Here is a 22133-nt window from a genome sequence, read left to right as displayed (position 1 = left end):
ATCTATAATTCTTATTGTCTCAGCATTTTAACTTTCTTTTTATCTTCGACGTTGCCTTAAAACATTTGGTGTAAAATCAAAACGGGGAAGAAAACAATAAAATCTTTATTTTTAGCTTATTTAGATTTTGAATTCGGAGTTCAAAGTTTAATCCTATTGTTTCTCTAATATAAGAAAGGTAAAATAGACGTCGCGTTATTAAATAAATCAAAACTGAAATAATAGATTAACAATAGTGCTTATGTGCCCAATTATTATATATATTATTTTGAGAGGAAGTATTGATTCCACTTATAATAGAGTAATATTTCCTATTTTTTCCCTTATGATGCAAAAAGAAGGAAATAAATAAGATCAAATTTTCCTTTTTTTCTTTTTCCTTGATGAAGCAATAAAGGGTGGGAGTATGATAAGTACGTTTGGTTCATGAAATGGAATAAAATAGAATAGAATAGTTATTTTGTAAAAATAGAATAATAAAAAGAATATACTAAAATGATTATTATGTAATTTGGTTTTTGCAATAGAATAGAATAAAAATTGTTATTATAACTCATTTTGATGTTTGATTGGTAAAAATAGTTTTAGAACAGTAAAAAAATAAATGATTAATGATAAAATTACCCTTTATTTATAATAAAATTTATTTTCATCAAAATAAAATACATTTTATTATAATTTAGTATACTAGAAAAAATTACGTGTTACTATAATTTAATAATATTTATCTTTTTTAAGCTTTTGATTTTTATTTTCATTAAAAATTTAAAATGTTAATAATTTATTATTAAATTATTAATATGATTTTTTATTTCAAATTCTTTTTTATTTTTTCTCTATTTGTATTTTCATTTTTAAATTTTTTAATTTCTATTTTCATTAAAAATTTTAACATTAATAATTTATTAATATAGTTTTTTATTTTAATTTCTTTTTTACTTTTTTATTTTTATTTTCTATTTGTAAGATTGTAATTATTTTCAATAAATAGAGACATTTTCATCTAATAATTTTTTAACTCTATCCCATAATCATAAAATAGCCAATACCATAAAAGAGGTGAGAATGGCTAGACCAAAATTTTAGAGAATAACCATCACTTCAAAATTCTAGAGAATAGCCATTCTCTATCACAAAAACCAACCAAATTAAAAAATAAAAAAAAGTGAAAGGAACAAGAAGAATAGCATGTTTGGTTAGGGGAATGGCTTAACCATTCTCCCTCTATTCCCCCAAAAATTTTCTCCATATGTTTAGTATGTTTATGGAGGAAGGAATAGCCATTCCTTTCGAATGGCTATTCCTCAAAATCAACTTAAACTTTGGAATAGCTAATACCACATCTCCCCATGGTATTAGCTATTCCATACCCATGAAAATAGAACTCAAAACATTTTGAACTAAAATGTTTTTACTTTATTTGAAAAGTTACAAACTTAAACTTATAAAATTAATATTTTACATTAAAAAATAAAAATATTATTATTTTAATATTTTTAATAATTTAATTATAAATAAAAAATATTAATATTTTAAAAAATATTTTAAAATTTCTAAGTAAAAATATAAATTAAAAAATACAAAATAAAAATAAAAAACATACTAATACTTAATAATCAAGTATTAAATTATTAAAATTTTAATTTTAATTTTAATAAAAATTAAATTATTAAAAAAGAAAAATTTACTTAATTTTATCTTTTAGTATAAATTTTACTAAATTATTAAAAGAGTATTTTTGTTTTTGATGAAAATATATCTTATTATAATAAAGAGTTTAAGTTTTCAATTATATATTAAAAAGTATTTTGAGTTTAAAAATTAATTAAAAGTATTAATATTTTAATCATAATTATAGTTAATTTATAAATACAATATTAATATTTTAAAATTTCAATGATTAAATTATAAATAAAATATTAATATTTAAATTATCAAAATATTAATATTTTAAAGAAATTATAAAAATATTAATATTTTAAAAATAAAATAAAATAAAAATAAATAATCATAATAACATTTCAATTATAAATAATATATTAATATTTTCTAATATTAATGATTAAATTATGAATAAAATATTAATATCTAAAAATAAAATAATAAAAAATAATAATATACGTAATAAAAGTAATTTTTTATTATAAAATTATTTTACCAATCAAACATTATAATAAGTTATAATAAATATTTATATTTTATTTTTTTTATTTATCATATCAAATTAAATAATAATTATTTTATTATATTTTATAAACTAATTATTTTATTTTATTTTTATTTATTTCGTGAACAAAACTTGTAAAAAATATTTAATTATTCCCCGTGTTGAAAGTGCCACCAAAGTTTGAGTAACGCGGAATTTTAGGTGAAGGCAAAGGGCCAAAGCTATTCGTTACCTCCGCCCACAACCATACATTGCCAAAGGAAAATTCCATGAAAACAATTTTGTCATGAATGAAAACATTTCCACAATTTGTCTGATCCACTCATCGTACCCGACGGTCTCTCTCGTAATAATCACCCACCAAACCAGACAAAGCCTCTTGTCACCCTTCCTTCGAGTGGGTCCCCCCAAGGTTCCACTACTATTTTATTGTTTTATATTATCCCATTAATGAGGGAATCATCTTATTTTAGAGAAGAAATGATTCTGTACATCCAAAAAGTTTTATGTTTCTTAGAGTTCAATTTAACTATCACCGTCAATTTTGGAAAAAAAGAAAGATCATCACCACCAAAAAAAAAAAAATTTAATTTAGTAAAAAAGAGATTGATATAAAATCTTTGGAATAGGTAATATATATTTATCATGGAACAAATTTATTTATAGATCCAATTTAGATATTGAAGTGGTAATAAATAGTAAAGACCCCTTCCTTTAGTCCTAAGAAATCTATGATCTAATCTAAGCCGTTGATGATCAGAAAATGGACCCATACAAATCTCCACTATCCTCCATCCATCGCCACAAACACACTCAAGCAACACTCCCTTGCTTTTCCCACTTTGACCCCACCAACGGCCTGCAAACAACATGCATTTTAAATGGGCAGAGAAGAAAAAAAGCTAAGACCGCCCTCAGTCCTCCCCCTCCTCCTCCTCTCAATTTTGCTTTCTCTCGTCCATCCAGAAATCTTACATTTTAGGGTTTACAACTTCTTTTCCTTTTCCTTTTTGCAGTGGCTGCTTTTAGTTATAGCGTAGTGCTTGTTCTTGTTCTTACACCCTGTGCTTGTTACAGGATAAATCATGAAATTTCCACTTATCAAACAAAACCCACTCCCATTCTTCACGTTCATCTGCATTTCATATTTCACTTTCTTGTGATGTTTCCCACTCCAAGATTTTATCTTTGTCTCTTTTCCTTTCTGGGTTTTCTTCAAGAGAAGGAAATACTTGTTCTTGCATGAAAAAGATTTGATCTTTTGTTCGCAATTTCTTGTAAATCCCAACTCCAAGATTGTTTCTATTTGTGTTTAAAAAATCCAAAATTTTTTTGGATGCCAAAATCTGTTGAACCTGAAGATGGATCTGAATCTAATACAGATGCATTCAAGATCCATACTTTTTACCTTTTTTGGCCATATCTAGCACCCATTTATCGTTCCACCAATTTGATTGCTTCCATGAAGCGGCCAGTTAGACCCTTGATCAGCATCCTGATGCTTGTTGCATTGGCTGCAACCTTAAGCTGCCGGATTGCCATCCGCCGCCGCGGCGTCTTTACTGTTTCAACTGAGTTGGCGTCCACCAGGGTCATAATCCAACCCCCGCCAATGCAAATTTTTAACTCTTCTTTGCTCAAGTTTGCAGCCACTGATATAGGTGAAGAAAAATCCAAGCATGAGATAGAGCAGCTGCTGGAAGGGAACTTTGCTAGTCAAGGAAGGTACAGGACTTTTGCAACTTGGAACAGGTTCAATCGTCATGATATCAAAGCCAGAAACTCTAATGGATTATCGGTAATGCTCAGGTCCCCGAAATTTTATCGGTATTGGTTAGATTTTAGGAGGAACTTACAGGATTGGGCAAGAAAAAAGATGTTTCAACCCGAAATTATGATGGATTTAGTTAGATTAGTGAAGGTTCCTATTGATAACCACAATGGTTTAATCAGTTCAGATAAAGCGTATAAATCTTGTGCGGTTGTGGGGAATAGTGGGATATTGTTAAGTAGTGATCATGGGGCGTTGATTGATGGTCATGAGGTCGTGATTAGATTAAACAATGCTAGGACTGAGAGGTTTGAAAAGAATGTGGGATCAAAAACGAGTATTTCGTTTGTAAATAGCAATATACTGCATCTTTGTGCTAGGAGGGAAGGCTGTTTTTGTCACCCTTATGGAGGAAATGTTCCTATGGTTATGTATATTTGTCAACCGGTTCATTTCATGGACTATTTGGTGTGCAATTCATCTCACAAGGCGCCTTTGTTGATTACAGATCCGCGTTTTGATATGTTGTGTGCTAGGATTGTGAAGTATTATTCAGTGAAACGATTTGTGCAGGAGACAGGGAAGCCATTGGGTGAATGGGGATCTACTCATGATGGTTCTATGTTTCATTATTCCTCTGGAATGCAAGCTGTTATGCTAGCTTTGGGAATTTGTGACAAAGTTAGTATATTTGGCTTTGGGAAATCAACTTCTGCTAAGCATCACTATCATACTAACCAGAAAGCTGAGCTCCGATTACATGACTATGAGGCTGAATATGCATTCTATCACGATTTGGTGAACAATCCACAAGCAATACCGTTCATTTCAGACAAGTTCAGGTTCCCTCCTGTGGTAATCTATCAATGATTTTGGTTGATTGAATCTTTTGCATTTTGGTCAAGGTTAAATTGTTGTATTCATGTTGTATCAGTAGTTTTCCACTAAGCTAGTCTGCAAGGAAACAAAACAAAAAAAAAAAAATGCTAGTCTGAAAGGAAACACAATTGCTGAAGTCTTTTTCATATTCTGGCCCTGTCCTATCAAAGGTAGTTTAGGGTAACACAAAGTATAAAATTGGAAACTATGTGAATTAAGATTTGGATTATTCATTTGCTTTTGTTGAAACAGATTCTCCTTGATGCAGTTTTCCTTTCTTCTGTTAAACATCCATATTACATATACTGATTGATAGTTTAGAAAATTGTCTTTCAATCCTCAGTCTAGGTGTTTTTGTAGCATACCTCTAAGGAGGAAATTCGTCTCTAGTGATGCTTTTAGAGACGCCCTCATTCCAAAACTTTCATAGTAAGTTACGGCAGTGATTTTCTTTGGGTTGAATTTGCTTGATAGTTTTTAGTTTTCAGAGAAAATAAGAATGCTATGATTGAAACTAGATGATATGTTTGAGATACTGAATCTATGTACGCAGTACTGTCTGATTTGCAACCAAAAGTTCATGCCCCAGAGTGGCTATAACTCTTGTCCTCTTGTGGGATACTATTGATTGTAAGGCGTTGGTGGATCTAAGGTTAAAACTTACTTCCTTTTTATCTTTCTAATATATACCGTTATAAACTTTAATTGTCAGTTATCTGTCTCATTCTAGGTTACGAACAAATTTATCCTGGTTGGGCAGGATAGGAGAAAGGGATGTTGCTGCTAAAAATGCTTGTCAGACACACCAAACCTCAAAGCTTGAACTGATAAAATGAGTATAAAAAGAAGACGGGCTAAATTCATATTTTTACGAAGTGCATTACATTAGATACTGTATCTGCTTCAATCACAGATATGTTAAGGGGTGATCATGTACAGCAAAAGTCATTAACGTCAACATTGATCAGATTCAGATTTTAGAGCCAGTGCACTACACCGATACTTTATCTGCCTTTATCGCAGAGATGTTAAGAGGTGATTATGTACAGCAAAAGCCATTAACAACCCTTTACAACCCATAACAGAACCATCTTATAGCTTTTCCCATCGTCCCTAAAGCAAAAGTCAGACAAAGGTCAAGACACCCTATACAGTAAACCCTTCCTTGCTCTTCCTCCTTTATTCCTCGGTGTCCATCACCACACCTTTTTCGTCATACTTCACTCCCACCAAGAACCTTATGCTCACCTGTGGTCAAAGAATATTAGCAACCAGAATAACAGGAAAATCAATAACTTAACTCACCAGAACTGTTCACGCAATGAACCTCTTGGACATACCTGTTTGAGCTCATAGACAGTATACTCATTATACTCGAGAGGGCTATCCTTATGCTCTGAGGGGATCAAAAGACCACAAGGGACTTTAATACCACCCTTCCAATTTATAAATTCTGATTCATCTGGTTTCTTTCTCCCCAATCCCTTTACACCAACCTTCTTCTCTTCCAATGACTTTGTATCCTGTTCAGCCATGACAGATTCAGGGCTTCATAAGAATTAGAGCAGTATCGCGATAAAGCAGTAATCAAAAGCGTAGATAGTATATATACCTCAGGTGGGTCCTTGAGCTCAACAATTTCTTCCCCTTGAGAAGCCACAGCCAGAGCCAAGAATCCATCGGGCCTGTCTACAGCAGTAAAGCCATATCTGGCAGCTTCTGCAGCAGCATCAGAACAAACGATGCCCCTCCCAAACTGTTAGAAAACCGTAAATTCAATAAGATGAACAGGATTGGAACTTCAACACGATGAAGATTTTTGGAATTCATTTACCATGTAACCGGGCACTGGTAGAGACCAGCTTGCTGGCAGCAAGCCTTTATGCAAATGCCTCAACAGGTTTGAGCTCCTGATACCTGAAAGAAAACATCGAATAGAGAGATTGATCAGTTATACTGAGAAAAGAAATAGTACCAAGAAAGACCATGATGAAAGGTTTATCTTCAAGGTCTTACTTACCGCACCACAGGAGGATTTTGTTTGGCAGCTTCTTTACTTCATCAAAAGAGGGGCCTTCATTAGTCTCCACAGCGAAGATGTTATCAACTGATATCCCATATTCCTGAACTCAAATGAGACGTATAATGCTTTGTTAACAAGTGAAAAGAAAATGATCAAAGTGGAAGTAGACTATGCAAATCCTGAAGAGCAAGGCTTACAATATCTGCAAGTTTGACATGTTCATAGGTTTTTTCCATATAATTGACGATCATCTTGTAGTCATCTGAATCTTTATCCACTGGAGATATTGAGCACCCTATTCTCTTGTACCTATCAAACAATGGGTCATCAAGGGTATCATCACTTATATCTCCTATAACATGTGAAGCCACAACAATGTCTCGAACACTCTCTAATGCAGCTGCACCCTGCAAAATTCAGGCAGGATCTAGTAACAAGAAAGAGAGACTTAAAACAGGAAGTACTTGGTCAGGTTTCCGGGGTTTACATGATCTGCAAGTTCTTGATAGTCCCTGAAGACGAAAGTTCTGGTGGAGTGCATCAGAGTAAACCATCTTTGGCTAAAGTCTGACCAAACAGCCTCAGCTTTTGGTCCTGACTCTTTCACTGATTTCACTTTCTCTACAAACTCTTGCAAAACCTCCTCACCTGGTGGAATTATCATATTATTAATATGGGAGTAAAAGGAAAAAAAGGAAGCTGGAGAGGGCAGAAATGTTTCTTACTTCTTTTCAAATGGACATTAGAGAGCATCCCCATTGGTAAATCAGGGGCATCTAGATCCATCTCCATCAGAGCATACCTGTCAAGTGAAAATTTACAATGCTAAAACAAAAAGAAAAGTCTACAAGAAAAAATGGATAATGATTGTAGTGGCAAGAAGCATACTTGTAAATCTCCTGACTGCACAAAACCTTCATAAAGTTTGCAACCAGTGGTTCGAGTTTACTATGTGCTGCTGCAACCCCCAGCTGCCGAAGGCCAAATCCTCCATGTCTCACATCCACTCCGTCATCCTAAGTTAATAATAACAAAAGCAATTAGAAAAAAAGAACCATTACTTTCCAATATAATTGAAGAAACAAGGGATTTTACCATGTCTATGGGATAAAACTTCAGTGGTTTCTTCTGAAACTTCTTCTCCCTCTCCCATGGCTCAAACTCATTACCAGTGACCTCTTCAAAGAGCCTGACAAACTCCTTCACCGCACCGTCTACGTTTTTCCATTCCTCAAGTCGCTCCTCAGCATTAGGATCATCGCCTACTCTCCCTTTCTTGTAGTACAAGTGGAGGTTACTCTCTGGGACCTTAATCAGTTGCATGATACAATACCTGCACCAATGAAGCTTGGAAATCAGCAAAATGTAATAAAAGTGTCGACATAGAAAAGGGAAATAAATATTGCTATATTACTCATTAATGCCTCGACCTTGGTCACAAAGAGAAAAGGCACAGTTGTACAATATCCCATCTTTCTCAAAGATTTGGCCACCTTGCTCCTGCAATTTTGAATCCTTGTAGACTCCTCCTTTTCCATATAGCTTGAGCTGCAAGCAATTAAATTACACAATTGAGACAAACCACCAATTTTCCAAGCTCAATTTGTTGTGAGGGAAATCCATACTTCTGCTGAAAGTGACTCAAGTGCTGCCTCTTCGGGATCTTGTTTATCCAATGGAATTCCTTTGCCATCGACAGCAAGATCAGAAACTATATCATAGGCTTCCAAAGGCTGTGCTTCCTGTTTCTCAATACTGTCAAGTAACCAAGCTTCGCTCACCACTCGTAAGCCTCTCTCCCTGCAATTTCAACATTATTGTTTCATGAGTTGTCATTGAACTAATTCTAGAACTTTTCACTGTCAATATGATTTTCAAGCTAATTTCTCTGTCCCAGAAAGTCCAAATATGATTCTGTCCCAGAAACTTAAGGAAACTAATTATGTTTAAACCTAAAGCTAGCAGAAGTTAGAAGCAAATGAATCTCTTATCCGACACAAACATTCACCATAGGCAAGGCCTAGAGGTCAAAACTTTTGTGCGTTAGGCGAGCCTCTTATTATTATAAGAGATGGTCATTTCTATCTTGAGAAAATTATATCCATACTCACATTGCTTCTATCAGTTTGGATGAGCCACCGCGGTCTCTCTCAGCAGGTGAAGCAACCAAGCAAGTCACACCTGCCACAGTTATTGCACAAAGTTTTTTCTTAAGTCAAGCAATAAATAAGAGAACACTGAGCAGCTTAAAGTCTCAAACTTGGCAATAGTGGAAACAATTACCAATGACAGAGCTGGAGACTTTCCCTCCATGTTTTTCTATCTTGGATTTCCAGTATTGCTGCATTTAGAAGAGTTGTACTTTTAGTCAAAGAACAAAGATGCTTATAAAATAATAAAAAAAAAAAAGTCAGAGAACAAAGATATAGATTAGCCACTACAACTGAAACAGTTTCACACACATATGTACGACTAAGACGGCCCACGAGGGAAATCATCATTCCTAAGAAGGGTTTTTCTGTAACTCCCACAAAACGGTGAGGCCGGCGACTTGGATCCTGATATTTCTTTATTAACTACAGCAAGAAGGACAGAACTCAGTAAAGTAACTAAATTTGTTAAGTTACATAAAAAGAATGAGATTCGTCAATAAAATTTGCATCAGCAACAGGAGAATTGAGGACAAAATCAGGCAATTTGACTGGTTGTTGTTTCCGTGGTGGATTTCTTGGTTTATAGACGCAAGAAGACCACTCGCTATAAGATCCCTTGCAAGAATAGCGGTTACCATGAAATTCCAAATCTCCACTGCAAATTGGACACTTCTCCAATGGCCCATAAAACAACATATCTAGGCTGCCAACAGAAAAGATTTTGTCGGCATCAGTTTCTAAACTCTCGGAGATGATTGCTGCATTGTATAATAAGACAACAACATGGAAGTTCACTAACCATTTGATGACAGCAGAAGTACCAGAACCAGAGGAATCTTGGCCATTAGCTTCAAGGATTTCTCTCATTTGTGTATCAGATAAGTGCTCTCTGACAGCTTTAGAGAACTCTTCAAATTCTTTAGCTACATCAGATGCAGATTTTTCATTAGAGTGGTCATTGTCAACCTCAGCCTTGGCCTTCTTTGGAGATTCCCTTCCTTCATTAGTCTTGAGCTGGTCTGCCTTCTGCTTCCTTGCCATCACTTTCTCTTCATGATCACCAGTTGGATGTGTATGGGAATGAGACCTTGTTTCATGAACCTTCACAATTGAAAAAAAAAAAAATTGTTAAAGCATCAAGCTACAACCAAGCGCTTACTTTGCCCATTGCACTAAAACTAAGAAACAGGCCATTACAACACTATTTTATTATCAAAATCTCAAGATAACATGCTGCTCTATACAAACCTTCATGATATTTCTCCTTCTTTCTCTCTATACTAAAGCTAGAGAACAAAGATGAGCACAATCTCTTTTAACAAATGCAAATCTCTGGCATGCAATAATATCCAAACCCTTTTTAGTTTCAATTCTTTTTCTTTTGCTCTTACACTACTTGACACCTCCTTATCTTCCTGGACTGACACCTGGAATTTGAGAGGTGGGAGACCCAACATGCTGTATCATGTCACAAGATAGGGCATGCAATCAAATGTTTAGGTGATGGCCATAATTGGTAATGTTGATTTGATTGATCAAGTTTAGAGGTGTGACACCAGGGGTGTAGCTTTGATCAAATTTGATTGCATTTACTAGATCTTTTCCATTGAAGCAAATCCAATGTTATGGGGTTTCGGTGCTACATATCTATCTCTATATATGGTGGCGGTAGTTTTGAGTTTTGTGCTTTTCTTTGGGTGGAAAAATTGCAATGAATTGTTTGGTGTCTTCAAGCACTATATGCATTTATTTATGTATATTGAGAGCTAAATTGATAGTAATATTTAATCACAAAAGTTTCCCAAATAAATTGTGTGTATACTTGCATTACTTGGTAAGATAGGTATTAATTTAGTTTTAATTAAATGTGCATAAGAGAAAGAGTGAAACCAAAAATTTTATTTTTATTGTAAAGTATTTCTATATTTGATTAAAATATAATGTTTGTGAAACTTTTGCTACCAAGGTGGGACATGTGCTCTCATTACAATATTCAATGCACTGAGTATATATGTTCTTGCATTCAATATTTTTAGGTAAACTCAACCTGTGCTTTTTATGATTTTAACTTATATCTTGTGAATATCTCACAGAAGGTTAACAGTAAAATTATAAAATATTTACAATTCAAACATAATCTATTTGTTCACATTGAAGAATATCTTTTGTAAATTTTATCGTGCAAAATTCATAACCTAATTCATTACAGGAATAGAAGTTATCCGTGAAATTTTAGTTGAGAAAAGATACCAGTAAGGTTTACTTGAGAAAAATGAAAGTATAAAAAATTAAAATCATAAAAAGTATAAGTGGAATAGGGGTGTGTAAATTCAAATTGAACCGAAGAATCAAACCAAATGAAAGTGAGCTCGATTCTTTTGACTTAGTCAGTTCGGTTTTCAGTTAATTCGATTAAAAGTGCTTGGTTATAACGGTTTAATTGGTTGAATTTTCAATTAAAATTTTTTCAATCGAACTAACCGAACTAACTGAAGTAAAAAATGCTTATATAAAGAGGGATAATTTTGGATTTTCCTTGAAAATAAATCCCTAAAGGTGTATTTAGTTTGCAGGAAGGAATAGAGTGGGAATGGAATAGTCATTTCGTAAGAATATAATAAGACATGAATTACTATTATATAGTAGTTCATAGGAATAGAATAGGACAAGAATTGTTATTATGAATTATTTTAATGTTTGGTTGACAAGAATAATTTTAGGAATAACTAAAGAATAAGTGATAAATGACAAAAATATCATTTATTATAACATTTAATTTTAATTAAAATATTTATTATTTTAATAATTTATTAAAAATATTAATAAATTGTTATTTAAATGTAAATGTGATTATTTGTTTTAATTTACAAAATATTAATTATTTATATTTTATTTAAAATATTAATAATGTATAATTAAAATATTGATTTTATTATTTTATTCTTTATTTTAAAAATATTAAAATAGAAAAAACTTATAATTAAAATTTTATTTTTATTTTTAAGTTTAAATATTAACTTTTTTGTAATTTATAATTAAAACTTAAACCTTTTTATTTTAAATTTATTTTAATTTTTTTTCTTTAAATTTTAAATTCATTTTAATTTAATGAGAGAAAGAGAAATGTAGTTGGGTAGAGAGAGAAAGAAATTGTAAAAAATGAATAAATTGTTAAAAAAATGAATCTTTTTCTGAAACAGTTTTATCAACCCACATTAAAAGTTCCAGGTACTTATTATGCTATTATTAATATTTTTCTTGATGATATTTGTAATGTTTATTGCATTATGAAAGATTGGCAAAGACATTCTAATGTTGAGTTGCAGACAATGGCAAAGAGATGAAAGAGAAATTTGATAAGTATTGAGGAAATGTAGAAAAAAATGAATAAGCTACTCTGCGTTGCATCTATTCTTGATCTAAGGAAGAAACTTATGTTTGTGGAGTTTTGCTTAACGAAAATGTATTCGAATGAGCAAGCTTCATTGATTTGTAAGAATTTGAAAAAAATAATGGAAAAGTTGTTCGATGAATGCCAAAAAAAAGGTACAATCTCATCAATATGAGAAAATTGGTGAAAGTAGCCAATCCTAAGTGAGCCAAATTTCAGAATTCACTTAAATGAAAAGCCCAAGGACCCACTTGAGGTATATATACTATTTAAGCTTTTGATACTTGAGATTGGTTACTTTCACCAACTTTTTTAGATTGATGAAGTTGTACTCTTTTTTTTTATTCATCAAGCAACTCTTTCACTATTTTTTTCAAACTCTTACAAATCAATGAAGCTTGCTCATTTGAACATATTTTCCTCAAGCAAATCTCCACAAACACAAGTTTCCTCCTTGGATCAAGAATAGATGCAACGTAGAGTAGCTTATTCATTTTTTCTACATTTTCTCAATACTTATTAAATTTCTCTTTCATTCTCTTTGTCATTGTTTGCAACTCAACATCAAGATGTCTTTGCCAATCTCTCAGAATGCAATAAACGCCACAAATATCATCAAGCAAAGGATTAATAGTGGCGTAAAAAGTATATGAAACTTTTAATGTGAGTTGATAAAAATGTTTTAGAAAAAGATTGAACCTCTTAACATATTCTCACTCCTCATATTTAGGTACTTCATCACCCATCAACAAATCACTTTTATAATAAGGATCAACAACCTCAGATGAATCAAAGACTTTTTCAAACTTTCGAGCTCTTTTCAACATCAGGTAAGTGGAATTCTGTCTAGTACTAACATCCAAACACAACAAATTCTTTGATTGAATATTTGAAGACACGACACGTTCTTTGAACCTTTGTAACCTAGCAGGTGACTGTCTCATGTATCTAACTGCCCCTCTGACACAATCAATTAAATCATTCATTTTCTTCAATCCATTAGTAACAATAAGATTAATGATATGTACCATACATCTCATATGAAGATATTTGCTTTCTAAAAAACCATTTCCTTGACTGTTAAATCTTTTTTTCATACGTACTATTGTAAGATCGTTGGAACTAGCATTGTCAATTGGAATAGTGAAAATGTTCTAAATCCTCCAACCATGCAAACATTTCTTAATCACTTTCCCTATGGCTTCACGTTTATCATTAGAAATGGGACAAAAGTTTAAAATTCTTTTGTTAAGTTTCCAAGCATCAGCTATAAAGTAAGCCGTAAAACACATATAATTTACTCTTTGCATTGATGTCTATGTGTTTGTAGTTAAGAGAAATTCTCAAAGAAGATGTTCCCAATAAATGTTTGAGATGGGTTTTTTTCATCAACAAAAATGTTATTGCAATCTTTAGCAACAGTCCATGGTGATGGCACAACAAACCTAGGATATGAAGTTGACATGAATTCTTTCCCCTTCTACAATTCTAAAAGGCAACTCATTTTTAGTGATCATCTTAACTAGAGCTTTTCTAATACCTGTTTGACTGAATTTTCATGTTCCTAATGACCTATCTCCCGATTGAAAAGCCAATTCTGTTTGAGTGGAATCATTAGCACAAAGAAACATTTTGCAAGTAGCCATGTGAGTCTTTAATGCATTTGTGCCATTATATTTAGTATTACTAGAAAGTTCTTTACCACAAACATCTAGCTTTACTTTTACCTTGATCATTGACGGATTTGGTGAAGTGTTTCCAAATTTCAAACCTTGGGGAAGTGCTTTCCTCTTCTTAGAATTACCAACTTCACTTTTATGGGTAGAGATTTGAATTTGTTGTATAGTCGGTGATGGCACGACATTAGGAGTGGCAGTCTAATTAGGAGTATGAGCTAGAATTGGAGCTGGATTATGATCACTTAGATTTGCCATTGAAATCTTGAATCTCACTCAAATAGAAAATATATAAATATATTAAATATACTAAAAAGTAAAAAAAAAATTTCAAAACAATAATGTCCAAAGGGCAATTTCCTTATTGCAAGAATGTTAATAATTGGACTATTTCCACTGCTTTAATGTCTCCTATCATTTTTACAATTTTTCATAATACTATGATAATTCTAATACAGTAATTAGACAATAAAGTAATTGTCCAAAGGGCAATTTCCATACTGCAATGGTGACAGCCAATTCGCACCCAATTATTTCATTTTAAACACAGGCCAACTACCAGCCATAAACTATGCTTCAGATTCCATCTCAAGAATATCTCTTATCACTATAACAAATTATGGTTCCAAATATAGTTTATGTTAAGCAAACACAACTATAAAACAATAGCACAGCTAATGATATCAGACACATATTAAAGGAGACCAATAAATAACATATTCCATAAAATGAACTGCACATTCAAAGTAAACAGGATAATCAATTGCACCTAAATTAGAAATCTAAGATTCAGTGCCTTTCAGTTTATTTACTTTTTGAAAACAGAAGTCAAGTCAAATAGGATTTTGAAAAGCTTTTAAAAAAAGTAGAATTTTTTTTAAAAAAATTAAAAAAAAGTTGAAGAAAATCTTTAAAGAGGAGCTTTCTGATTGCTTGCTAGATTAACAAAAATCTAACACTATTACTATTATATAAAGTTTGAGAGCTATTTCGTTTCTGTACGGATTTTTTTTTAATTTTAACATTTAAAATCTTATATAAGCTCGAACCAAACTTACTCCACTTTAATTTTTTAGATGATTGAAGATTATATGAATATCTTTTATGATAAATTTAACTAAAATTAGAACTTATATAATTTATTTTACCAAATCGCTTATCAAATAATTTTAACTAATTTTAAAAACTATTATTTTTCATAAAAAATTTATAATAGCTTTTAATCTTAAGAAAAAAAAAAACAAAATCAAACAAGCTCTTAAAAGTATGCACAGGCACTAAAAGCTTTGGTCTTAGGCTCTTCACAATCTTAGAAGGCTAAAGATTGAAAAGTTTTTATTTTAATTTATCAAAAAAAAAAAAAAACAACAAGTGACACAGCACTGGAGCAGCCCCCTCTAAACAATAGTGGTACGTGGAAGAAAATAAGGATGGGGAAGAAAATAACCTATCGGAAAATGTTGCAGCTATCTAAAGAAAGCTTGCAATAAAAAAAAGAAAAGAAAAGGATGGAGGAGTGCCACCGAGCCGTCTAGTGACTGGAAGGTTGAAGGCTTGCATTTGCGGCGATGGTGAAGGTGGTGAAGGTTAGCTGCGGCAGCCAGAAAGAGAGAGGTGGAGAGCAAAAGGGAATGAGAGATATCTATAAACAAACACAACAATAGGGAAAGAGAATTAGATTTAGGGATTTATTTAAAAAAAAATAAAAAATTACCCTTCTTCGTATAAATATTTTTCACTTTAATTAATTCGATTAAGAAAATTTTCAATATGACCAAACTGATTAAATCGTTATAAACAAACACATTTAACTGAATTAATCAAAAATTGAACTAATCGAATTGGATCGAAAAAATTAAACTCACTTTGATTCGGTTCTGCTTTTAGGTTCAATTTGAATTTGCATACCTTTAGGTGAAATTTACCCGAAAAAGATATTATAAAAAGAAATTAGACAAATACTAGTGGTCTAGTGGGCCTAGTGGTCTGTTTTGGGTCGGTTTTTGTGGAAAGTTCAGTGATCCTGATCCGTTTAGAAAATTGGACTTCATGATTTATGGCCTGGGTAGTGTGGGTTTGTGTATTGGGCTGGTCTTAAGAATTGAATTGGAGTCTTTCCAAATTACTAAAACTTCAAAATTCATTAAATAAATCTAACAAAATAAGGGGAGAAAATTCATTAAATAAATGTGCAATGAGATCTGCTTAATGAAGGTATTCATGAAAATAAATTGAGAACTATTTTTAAGATTACATATAATCTCGAATCTTTATACGCAAATTTTCATGACTTTCAAGGCAAAATTACATGAGCAAAGAATTGCTAAATGCATACATTACAATAGAAAATTTTGATAATTTTCTAATGTTGACTCCAGAACTATTACTAGAAGGATGAGAGGAGAGTGCAATTTATTCCTGTTTGTGCCCATGTAACTAAACAAATTCTGGTGATCCACATTATGTTTATGTCCATGAAACTATATTAATTGTTACTATGTATACTAGTATATAAACTTAGATATTTTATTTTTATCTTGTGCAATTAATGATCAAAATTCTGTCTTGTTTTACATACATATAATTTTTGTCTTTCAAAGTTATATTAATTACACATTGAGATTATTTTTAACCATTCAGCACGCATATACTTAAATTGAACAGCAATCTCTAGTATAGTAGCAGAAGATGAGTGAAATCCATGTAGCTAAACAAAAAGAGCAGTGATTTCCAGCTGGGGATCAAATCTAACACTGCCCCATTAATCTTGCAACCCAATAGTTCAATAAAATCCAACTTAGACAAAAGAAACACTTCCTCTGTTGCCAATTGCCAAATGCTTGGTCTTTCACCTTTTGGCTTGTTGGAGATTCCGGCACTAGTTGTTGAGCTAAAAACCAGTAGTGTTGCTAAATTTAACAAAGTTTGGGTCAAGCATTTTTACCTTGAGAGTCTTTCTTATTATTATTTTTTTCTCCATCACCCGACAAAGCGTGGTGGCGGTCCCTCAGTTCAAAATCATACCCTTCACGTTTTCTCCGCAACTTTTTTTTCTTGTTTAATTGGTCAAGCCTACCTCAAAAGGAACTAATTTTCAACCCATCTGTATGATTTTTTTTTTTTGTGTGTGTGTGTGTATAGAGAGGACCATGTTACTCTCTATGTCTTGTTCTAAAAAGTCATTGCCAAAGATCATCTTTTCACACATACAAGCAGTTCCCTCCTTTAATGTTTTGGGTTTTTTATGAACTCTAACATATAGTAATCAAAGTCATCTTCAATAAGACTACAAGAATTCTCTCCTCTATTAATACCTAATCATACATATTCTCTTGTTTGATGTTATAATCAGTTTTGTTGGATGATTTGGTGAAGCCTCCAAGTTAGACTCTCTCACTTACTTCCTCCCTCTCCCCCACCTGGCCTTTGACAATTGCTACACATGATGAACCCTACATTTTGTAAGCACTGACCTATGGCTAAATCATTTTTGACATCAGCTTTCCAACGTTTCTTTTTATTATTTTTTTTCCATACCAAGATTTTATGAACTCTTACATGTAGTACAAGATTTTATAAATAATAAATTCGACTCTCTTATTTCTAAGATTTGAATTTAAAATCTATAAAATAAATTCTCGAGTTTTAATCTTTGATATTAATTTATATAAAGAAAACTTCAAATCATAACAAATTAAATTGAATTCAACTATTGGCCACTTATTAATTAGTGTGTGTATGGTCAAATTAAGTTTAATTAACCAACCATACTAGAAACTTTTTGGTGTCTTTTAACTTTCAACAAAATACTCAAAGAGATGAGGAAAGCATGTTTAATGTAAAGCATTAACTTGATCATTAAAGGGTTCATGTGTGAAACCTTTTACCTTAGCAAAAAATTTTGTAGGTGGAGCTGACGTTAATTCTTTTATAATTCACTCGTGTATATAACTGCAAACGTGTGTGTGGTGGGATATGAAATCTTTCTTAGTGTCTTTAATTTGGTTGGGTTGTTGAGCACTGTTTGACCACATGCATGTGTGTGTTAAATTGTTTCACCTTTGATCTCGAAAGGATAAGGATGTATTTCCTTTAAACTCCTTTTTGGTGGGGTTTAAAACTTTCACCATCTGTTCTTTAAACTCATACTTAAAAGACATGATCTATGTTGGAACTGATAACATATATTCACAGATTTTATAAACAGCAAGAGCCCATCAACAGACTGTTATTTCCAGAGTATAATTAAAATCACGTATCCATGGAGCTATGGCAAGTTTCATGATAATGCTTCTGCAATGCATGCATGCAAGCAATTTAAATTAAGTTTGGAACGAAATTGTTGAACAAAGATTCGAAAATCAAGATGCTCATAGCCAAGAGAGATAAACAGAAAAGATAATAATTGTCTAGAAAACAATACAATCCTCCTAGCTATTAAAGGTTACCAGTTAGCAATGAAGCGGATAAATTTTCTCCCTTAGAAAAGTGACAGAAACTTTTGGAAATCTTCATCATTTGAAGAGAAGAAAATTCATCTACTTCACCACTTGAGGTAACCCTTTTTTTTTGTTTATTCCCATTAACGCTACCACAAAGTTCCCAAAAAGTTTACCAAGGCTCATCTCTCAGCAAGTGCTCCGTAGCAAACCGCTCCCTCTCTTGCCTTCGTGCAATCTTTTTTTGAGAATTTTTTGTTACCGAGCACGAGCTTGGATGAAACCCAAGAAACTTTCAAAGCTAAATCTCCAAACAAGCTAAAACATTGAAAAGAAAATTAAAAGCTTTGCAAAAAGTACTTGATCGATGATCAACCAGTGGTCTAGTGAGCGAATTCGTCTTCGGAACCAGTGATGCATTCCTTGTCATCTTCAAATCCTTCAAGAGAAGGGTGAGGGGAATGGCCTTTTCCAAAAGACCTAATGTGATCTTTCAAGGATCTTTTGTGTTTAAAATCAGAGCCACAAGTGCAATACCATAACTTGCCACAATTCTTTTCGTGAGTTCTCCAATCCCCTTTGACAGCAAAGGTTTTGCCACATTTCCTGCACATAAAGGGCTTTGCGCCGTGCTTCCTTTTGTAGTGAGTTTGAAGTGTTCTGAAGTCTTTCAATGGCTTAGCTCGAGGATGGTTGATGTTGTTTTTGCAGCCTTGAGCACAGCAATAGCATGGCAGCCTCAGCATTGCTGCTGGTTGTGTTCCCTTAAGTGAATCTGGCCCTTTCCTGTATTCAGATCCATGCCCCCACATATGCATCTGTATCAACAAAATTCAGTCCCTCAATTACACCTCAAAGTTCATATTTCAGATCTAGTTAGCATTGGTATTCATTCTTTTTTTTAAAAAAATTTGATTTGGGTATTTGCTTAAGATATTATGACTTTGCAAAAGGTAACCCTTGACTCTTTACAGTCTACAAGGATCACTAGGCTATGTCTTTTAATTAAAAGTTGATAAATAAAGTGATTACAGAGTGTTGCAAATTCCCCACTAAAGATAAGAATCCAAAGCTCTAACATTAACTGCTCTTTCTCTCAAAACCCCCTGGCCCTCTCCCCCTTCTTCTTCCTTTCTTTTTTTCTCTAATCAATTTCAACTTATTACCACTACCACTGCTTTATAAGTAAAAAATCTTAATAATATTTTCTTCCTACCCCAGCTTGCTTTCTTCCCCCATAACTTTCCACCCAAAAGGGAAGCATGTCAAGGACAAAAGTCAAAAGAAATGGGATGTGGATTAGTTAAATTTTCTCAATCATGGAGGGACTTTCACGTTAACAAAATTAAAGGGAACATATCATCGATATCATTTCCTCTAAACGTAACAAAGGGGAAGAGGGGTATCATTTCTATCTACTGCAGAAGCTAAGGCCAATTCATTTCAATTTTCACTACAAAATCATTACCCCGATTATATTTTAAAGCATAATTCTCAGTTGAAAATTTTGCTTGCAAACCAATAGTTTCAAGTAATTGATGGCCTGAGAGTCTATATGTCTCCACTTTTTTATATTTTAAGTATACTTTAAGGGTTAAAGGAAAACAAAATGATTAGATGTAGTCTAATGTAGAAGTAATTAAGAATGGGAATTTGCTTCTTCTTTTTTTTTTTTTTGAAAGGTAGGAATTTGCTTATTGAGTCATTTAGACTGATTAATTTGGACTCTCTAGGCCTCAATTATTTCTATTGTTTTTTAGCTGTTTCTTCCGTAGTTTCTATCTAATCTTTGATATTCCAATGTGTGGGACATGCATGGGCGAACATAGATGAAACGCGTGTACATTGATTGATAATAAGAATTGACATATGATGTTTGAAGCTCTCTAACATTAAAATCACAAAGGATTTAACCAAAATATTATACTGGTTTGTTTTCATGGAAAAAAAATATAAAACAAAAATGAAAACATGAAAATGATTTGAGAGAGTAAGGCTATATAATTCAGCTTTGCATAAATTAGCTACACAGAATTTTAGCCAAGTAGAGTACACATGAAATGCTTATTGGCTGCTGCATCTAATAAAAGAAATAAATTAAAAAAATCTACCTGTCGCTTAAATCAGAAATGGAAAGAAAATTAATCCTTGAGCATATGACGCACTGGAAAGGAAAGAAACTACCGTAAAAATTCATTGCTTGTTTGTAGTTAATAGTTGCCTTAAACAATTGTCCATAAGCGTTCATTTTCTTTCTATTCTTTTCACCTACATGAACAAGACAATTGTCTTTCCTTATTAAAGAAGACAGCTTTGAACTGTAACTCTCCAAAGTTTCTAAGAGAATGATGAGCTGTTAGGGAAAAAAAGGATGATTTTTGCATGCAATAAGGATTAACTTCGTTAATTTATCGTTTTTTGCAGCAACAAAACCAAGTACAAGTAGTTTTGTTAATTTCAGATCTGATCATGTTCATGCATAGAGCCATGTGCATTTCAATTGGAGAGGTTAATATCTTCTTCTTTTGTGGCTAAAAATATATATATATATATATATTCCCTGAATTCTCTATGGTCAAAGGTTAAAAATGAAAAGAAAAGAATCTATAAAGAAAAGCTTTAATTCATAAAATTAAAGAATTCCAAAGATCGAAGACTGACCTGCATGTTGTTATACCTATTGAACGTCTTGCTACATATGGAGCAAGCAAACTGCATCGGGCCGACGAGGATCTGCGCTGGAGTTGGGATCCAAAACCTACTCTCTGTGTTGAAAGAACACCCGTGGAAGGTTTTCTTGATGGGTTCTTCTGCCTTAAATACCTTGTTCTCAATAACAGGATCTCCGGTGTTAGGCAACCCAATGTGCAAGGAAACCGTGACTTTCTCTATCTTCTCTTCCTTAATCCCAACACTGATCTCCTTTTTCATTCCAGCATCTTCCTCTTTCAATGGTTTGTTCTCTGAAAGCCTGCTCAAAAGTGGTAGGCATTGAATAGTTTCCTGCACAATCTCTTGTTGCTGCTGTTGAAATGAGACAGGCAGTTTCAAGATGGTCATGGGGTTTATAAACTGCACTTGTTGAGTCACAGAAGGGGAAGAAGAAGAAGAAGAAGATAAAGATGATGATGATGATGAGGACGACGACGAAGATGATAGTGAAGAAGAATTAGGAGTGGAAGATGGCTTGAGCCATTCAATGAAAGTAGGAGCTTGGAAGCAGAGGTTTTTGTCCTCTACATGATAGCTCCTAAAGCCCATCTCTTCAGAGGGAGGGATAGGGATTTTTTCTCCCTTTGATTAATTTCTATCCTCCGATGGCTTATATCCAGACTTTATGTGGGAAAGCCTTGCACATATAGCAGCTGATTTATTGAAAGTTGGTTTGGTTTGTCTTTTTGGAACTCCTTTTTCTTCCTCTACCCCTTTAACTTTTTTCCACCTTTGGCATTTGTTTGATTTAGGGGAGAGTATGATAGAGAAAGAGGTAGAGAGCTCAGTGAAGGGGAGATTAGTGGTGGGGTTAAAGACAATGACATGCATAAAAAAACAGACTCACTTAAATGAAGAGAATCCTAGAACAGTCTTAGATATATATATATATAATATGTAAATGTGTAACAACAGGGATCTC

General features: G+C 32.8%; 3 protein-coding genes across 3 annotated transcripts; 1 reads left to right on the top strand and 2 right to left on the bottom strand.

Annotated features, from left to right (window-relative positions):
- LOC18590340 (beta-1,6-galactosyltransferase GALT29A) lies at positions 3045 to 5105 on the top strand. The gene has a single exon (XM_018128198.1). The coding sequence runs from the start codon at positions 3504 to 3506 to the stop codon at positions 4806 to 4808; it is 1305 nt and encodes a 434-aa protein (XP_017983687.1). The 5' UTR covers positions 3045 to 3503; the 3' UTR covers positions 4809 to 5105.
- Positions 4905 to 10109, bottom strand: LOC18590339 (poly [ADP-ribose] polymerase 3; the record flags this gene model as incomplete). Its single annotated transcript, XM_018128199.1, has 16 exons — positions 4905 to 6065; positions 6158 to 6340; positions 6430 to 6573; positions 6652 to 6734; positions 6838 to 6940; positions 7038 to 7247; positions 7328 to 7488; positions 7566 to 7642; positions 7729 to 7856; positions 7936 to 8173; positions 8255 to 8388; positions 8466 to 8640; positions 8952 to 9021; positions 9124 to 9181; positions 9303 to 9416; positions 9501 to 10109. Coding segments are annotated over 16 exons (2556 nt in total), but the record flags the coding sequence as incomplete, so codon positions are not given.
- LOC18590338 (zinc finger protein WIP3) lies at positions 18400 to 21859 on the bottom strand. Its single transcript, XM_018128486.1, has 2 exons — positions 21161 to 21859; positions 18400 to 19317 (listed from the first exon to the last, which is right to left on the bottom strand). Exons 1-2 carry the CDS (start codon positions 21758 to 21760, stop codon positions 18883 to 18885), a joined length of 1035 nt encoding a protein of 344 aa, XP_017983975.1. The 5' UTR covers positions 21761 to 21859; the 3' UTR covers positions 18400 to 18882.

The sequence above is a fragment of the Theobroma cacao genome, chromosome 9 (genome assembly GCF_000208745.1).
Source record: "Theobroma cacao cultivar B97-61/B2 chromosome 9, Criollo_cocoa_genome_V2, whole genome shotgun sequence".
Taxonomy (NCBI): domain Eukaryota; kingdom Viridiplantae; phylum Streptophyta; class Magnoliopsida; order Malvales; family Malvaceae; genus Theobroma; species Theobroma cacao.
Note: the sequence above shows the minus strand (reverse complement) of the source record. Positions and strands in the feature narration are given on the sequence as shown.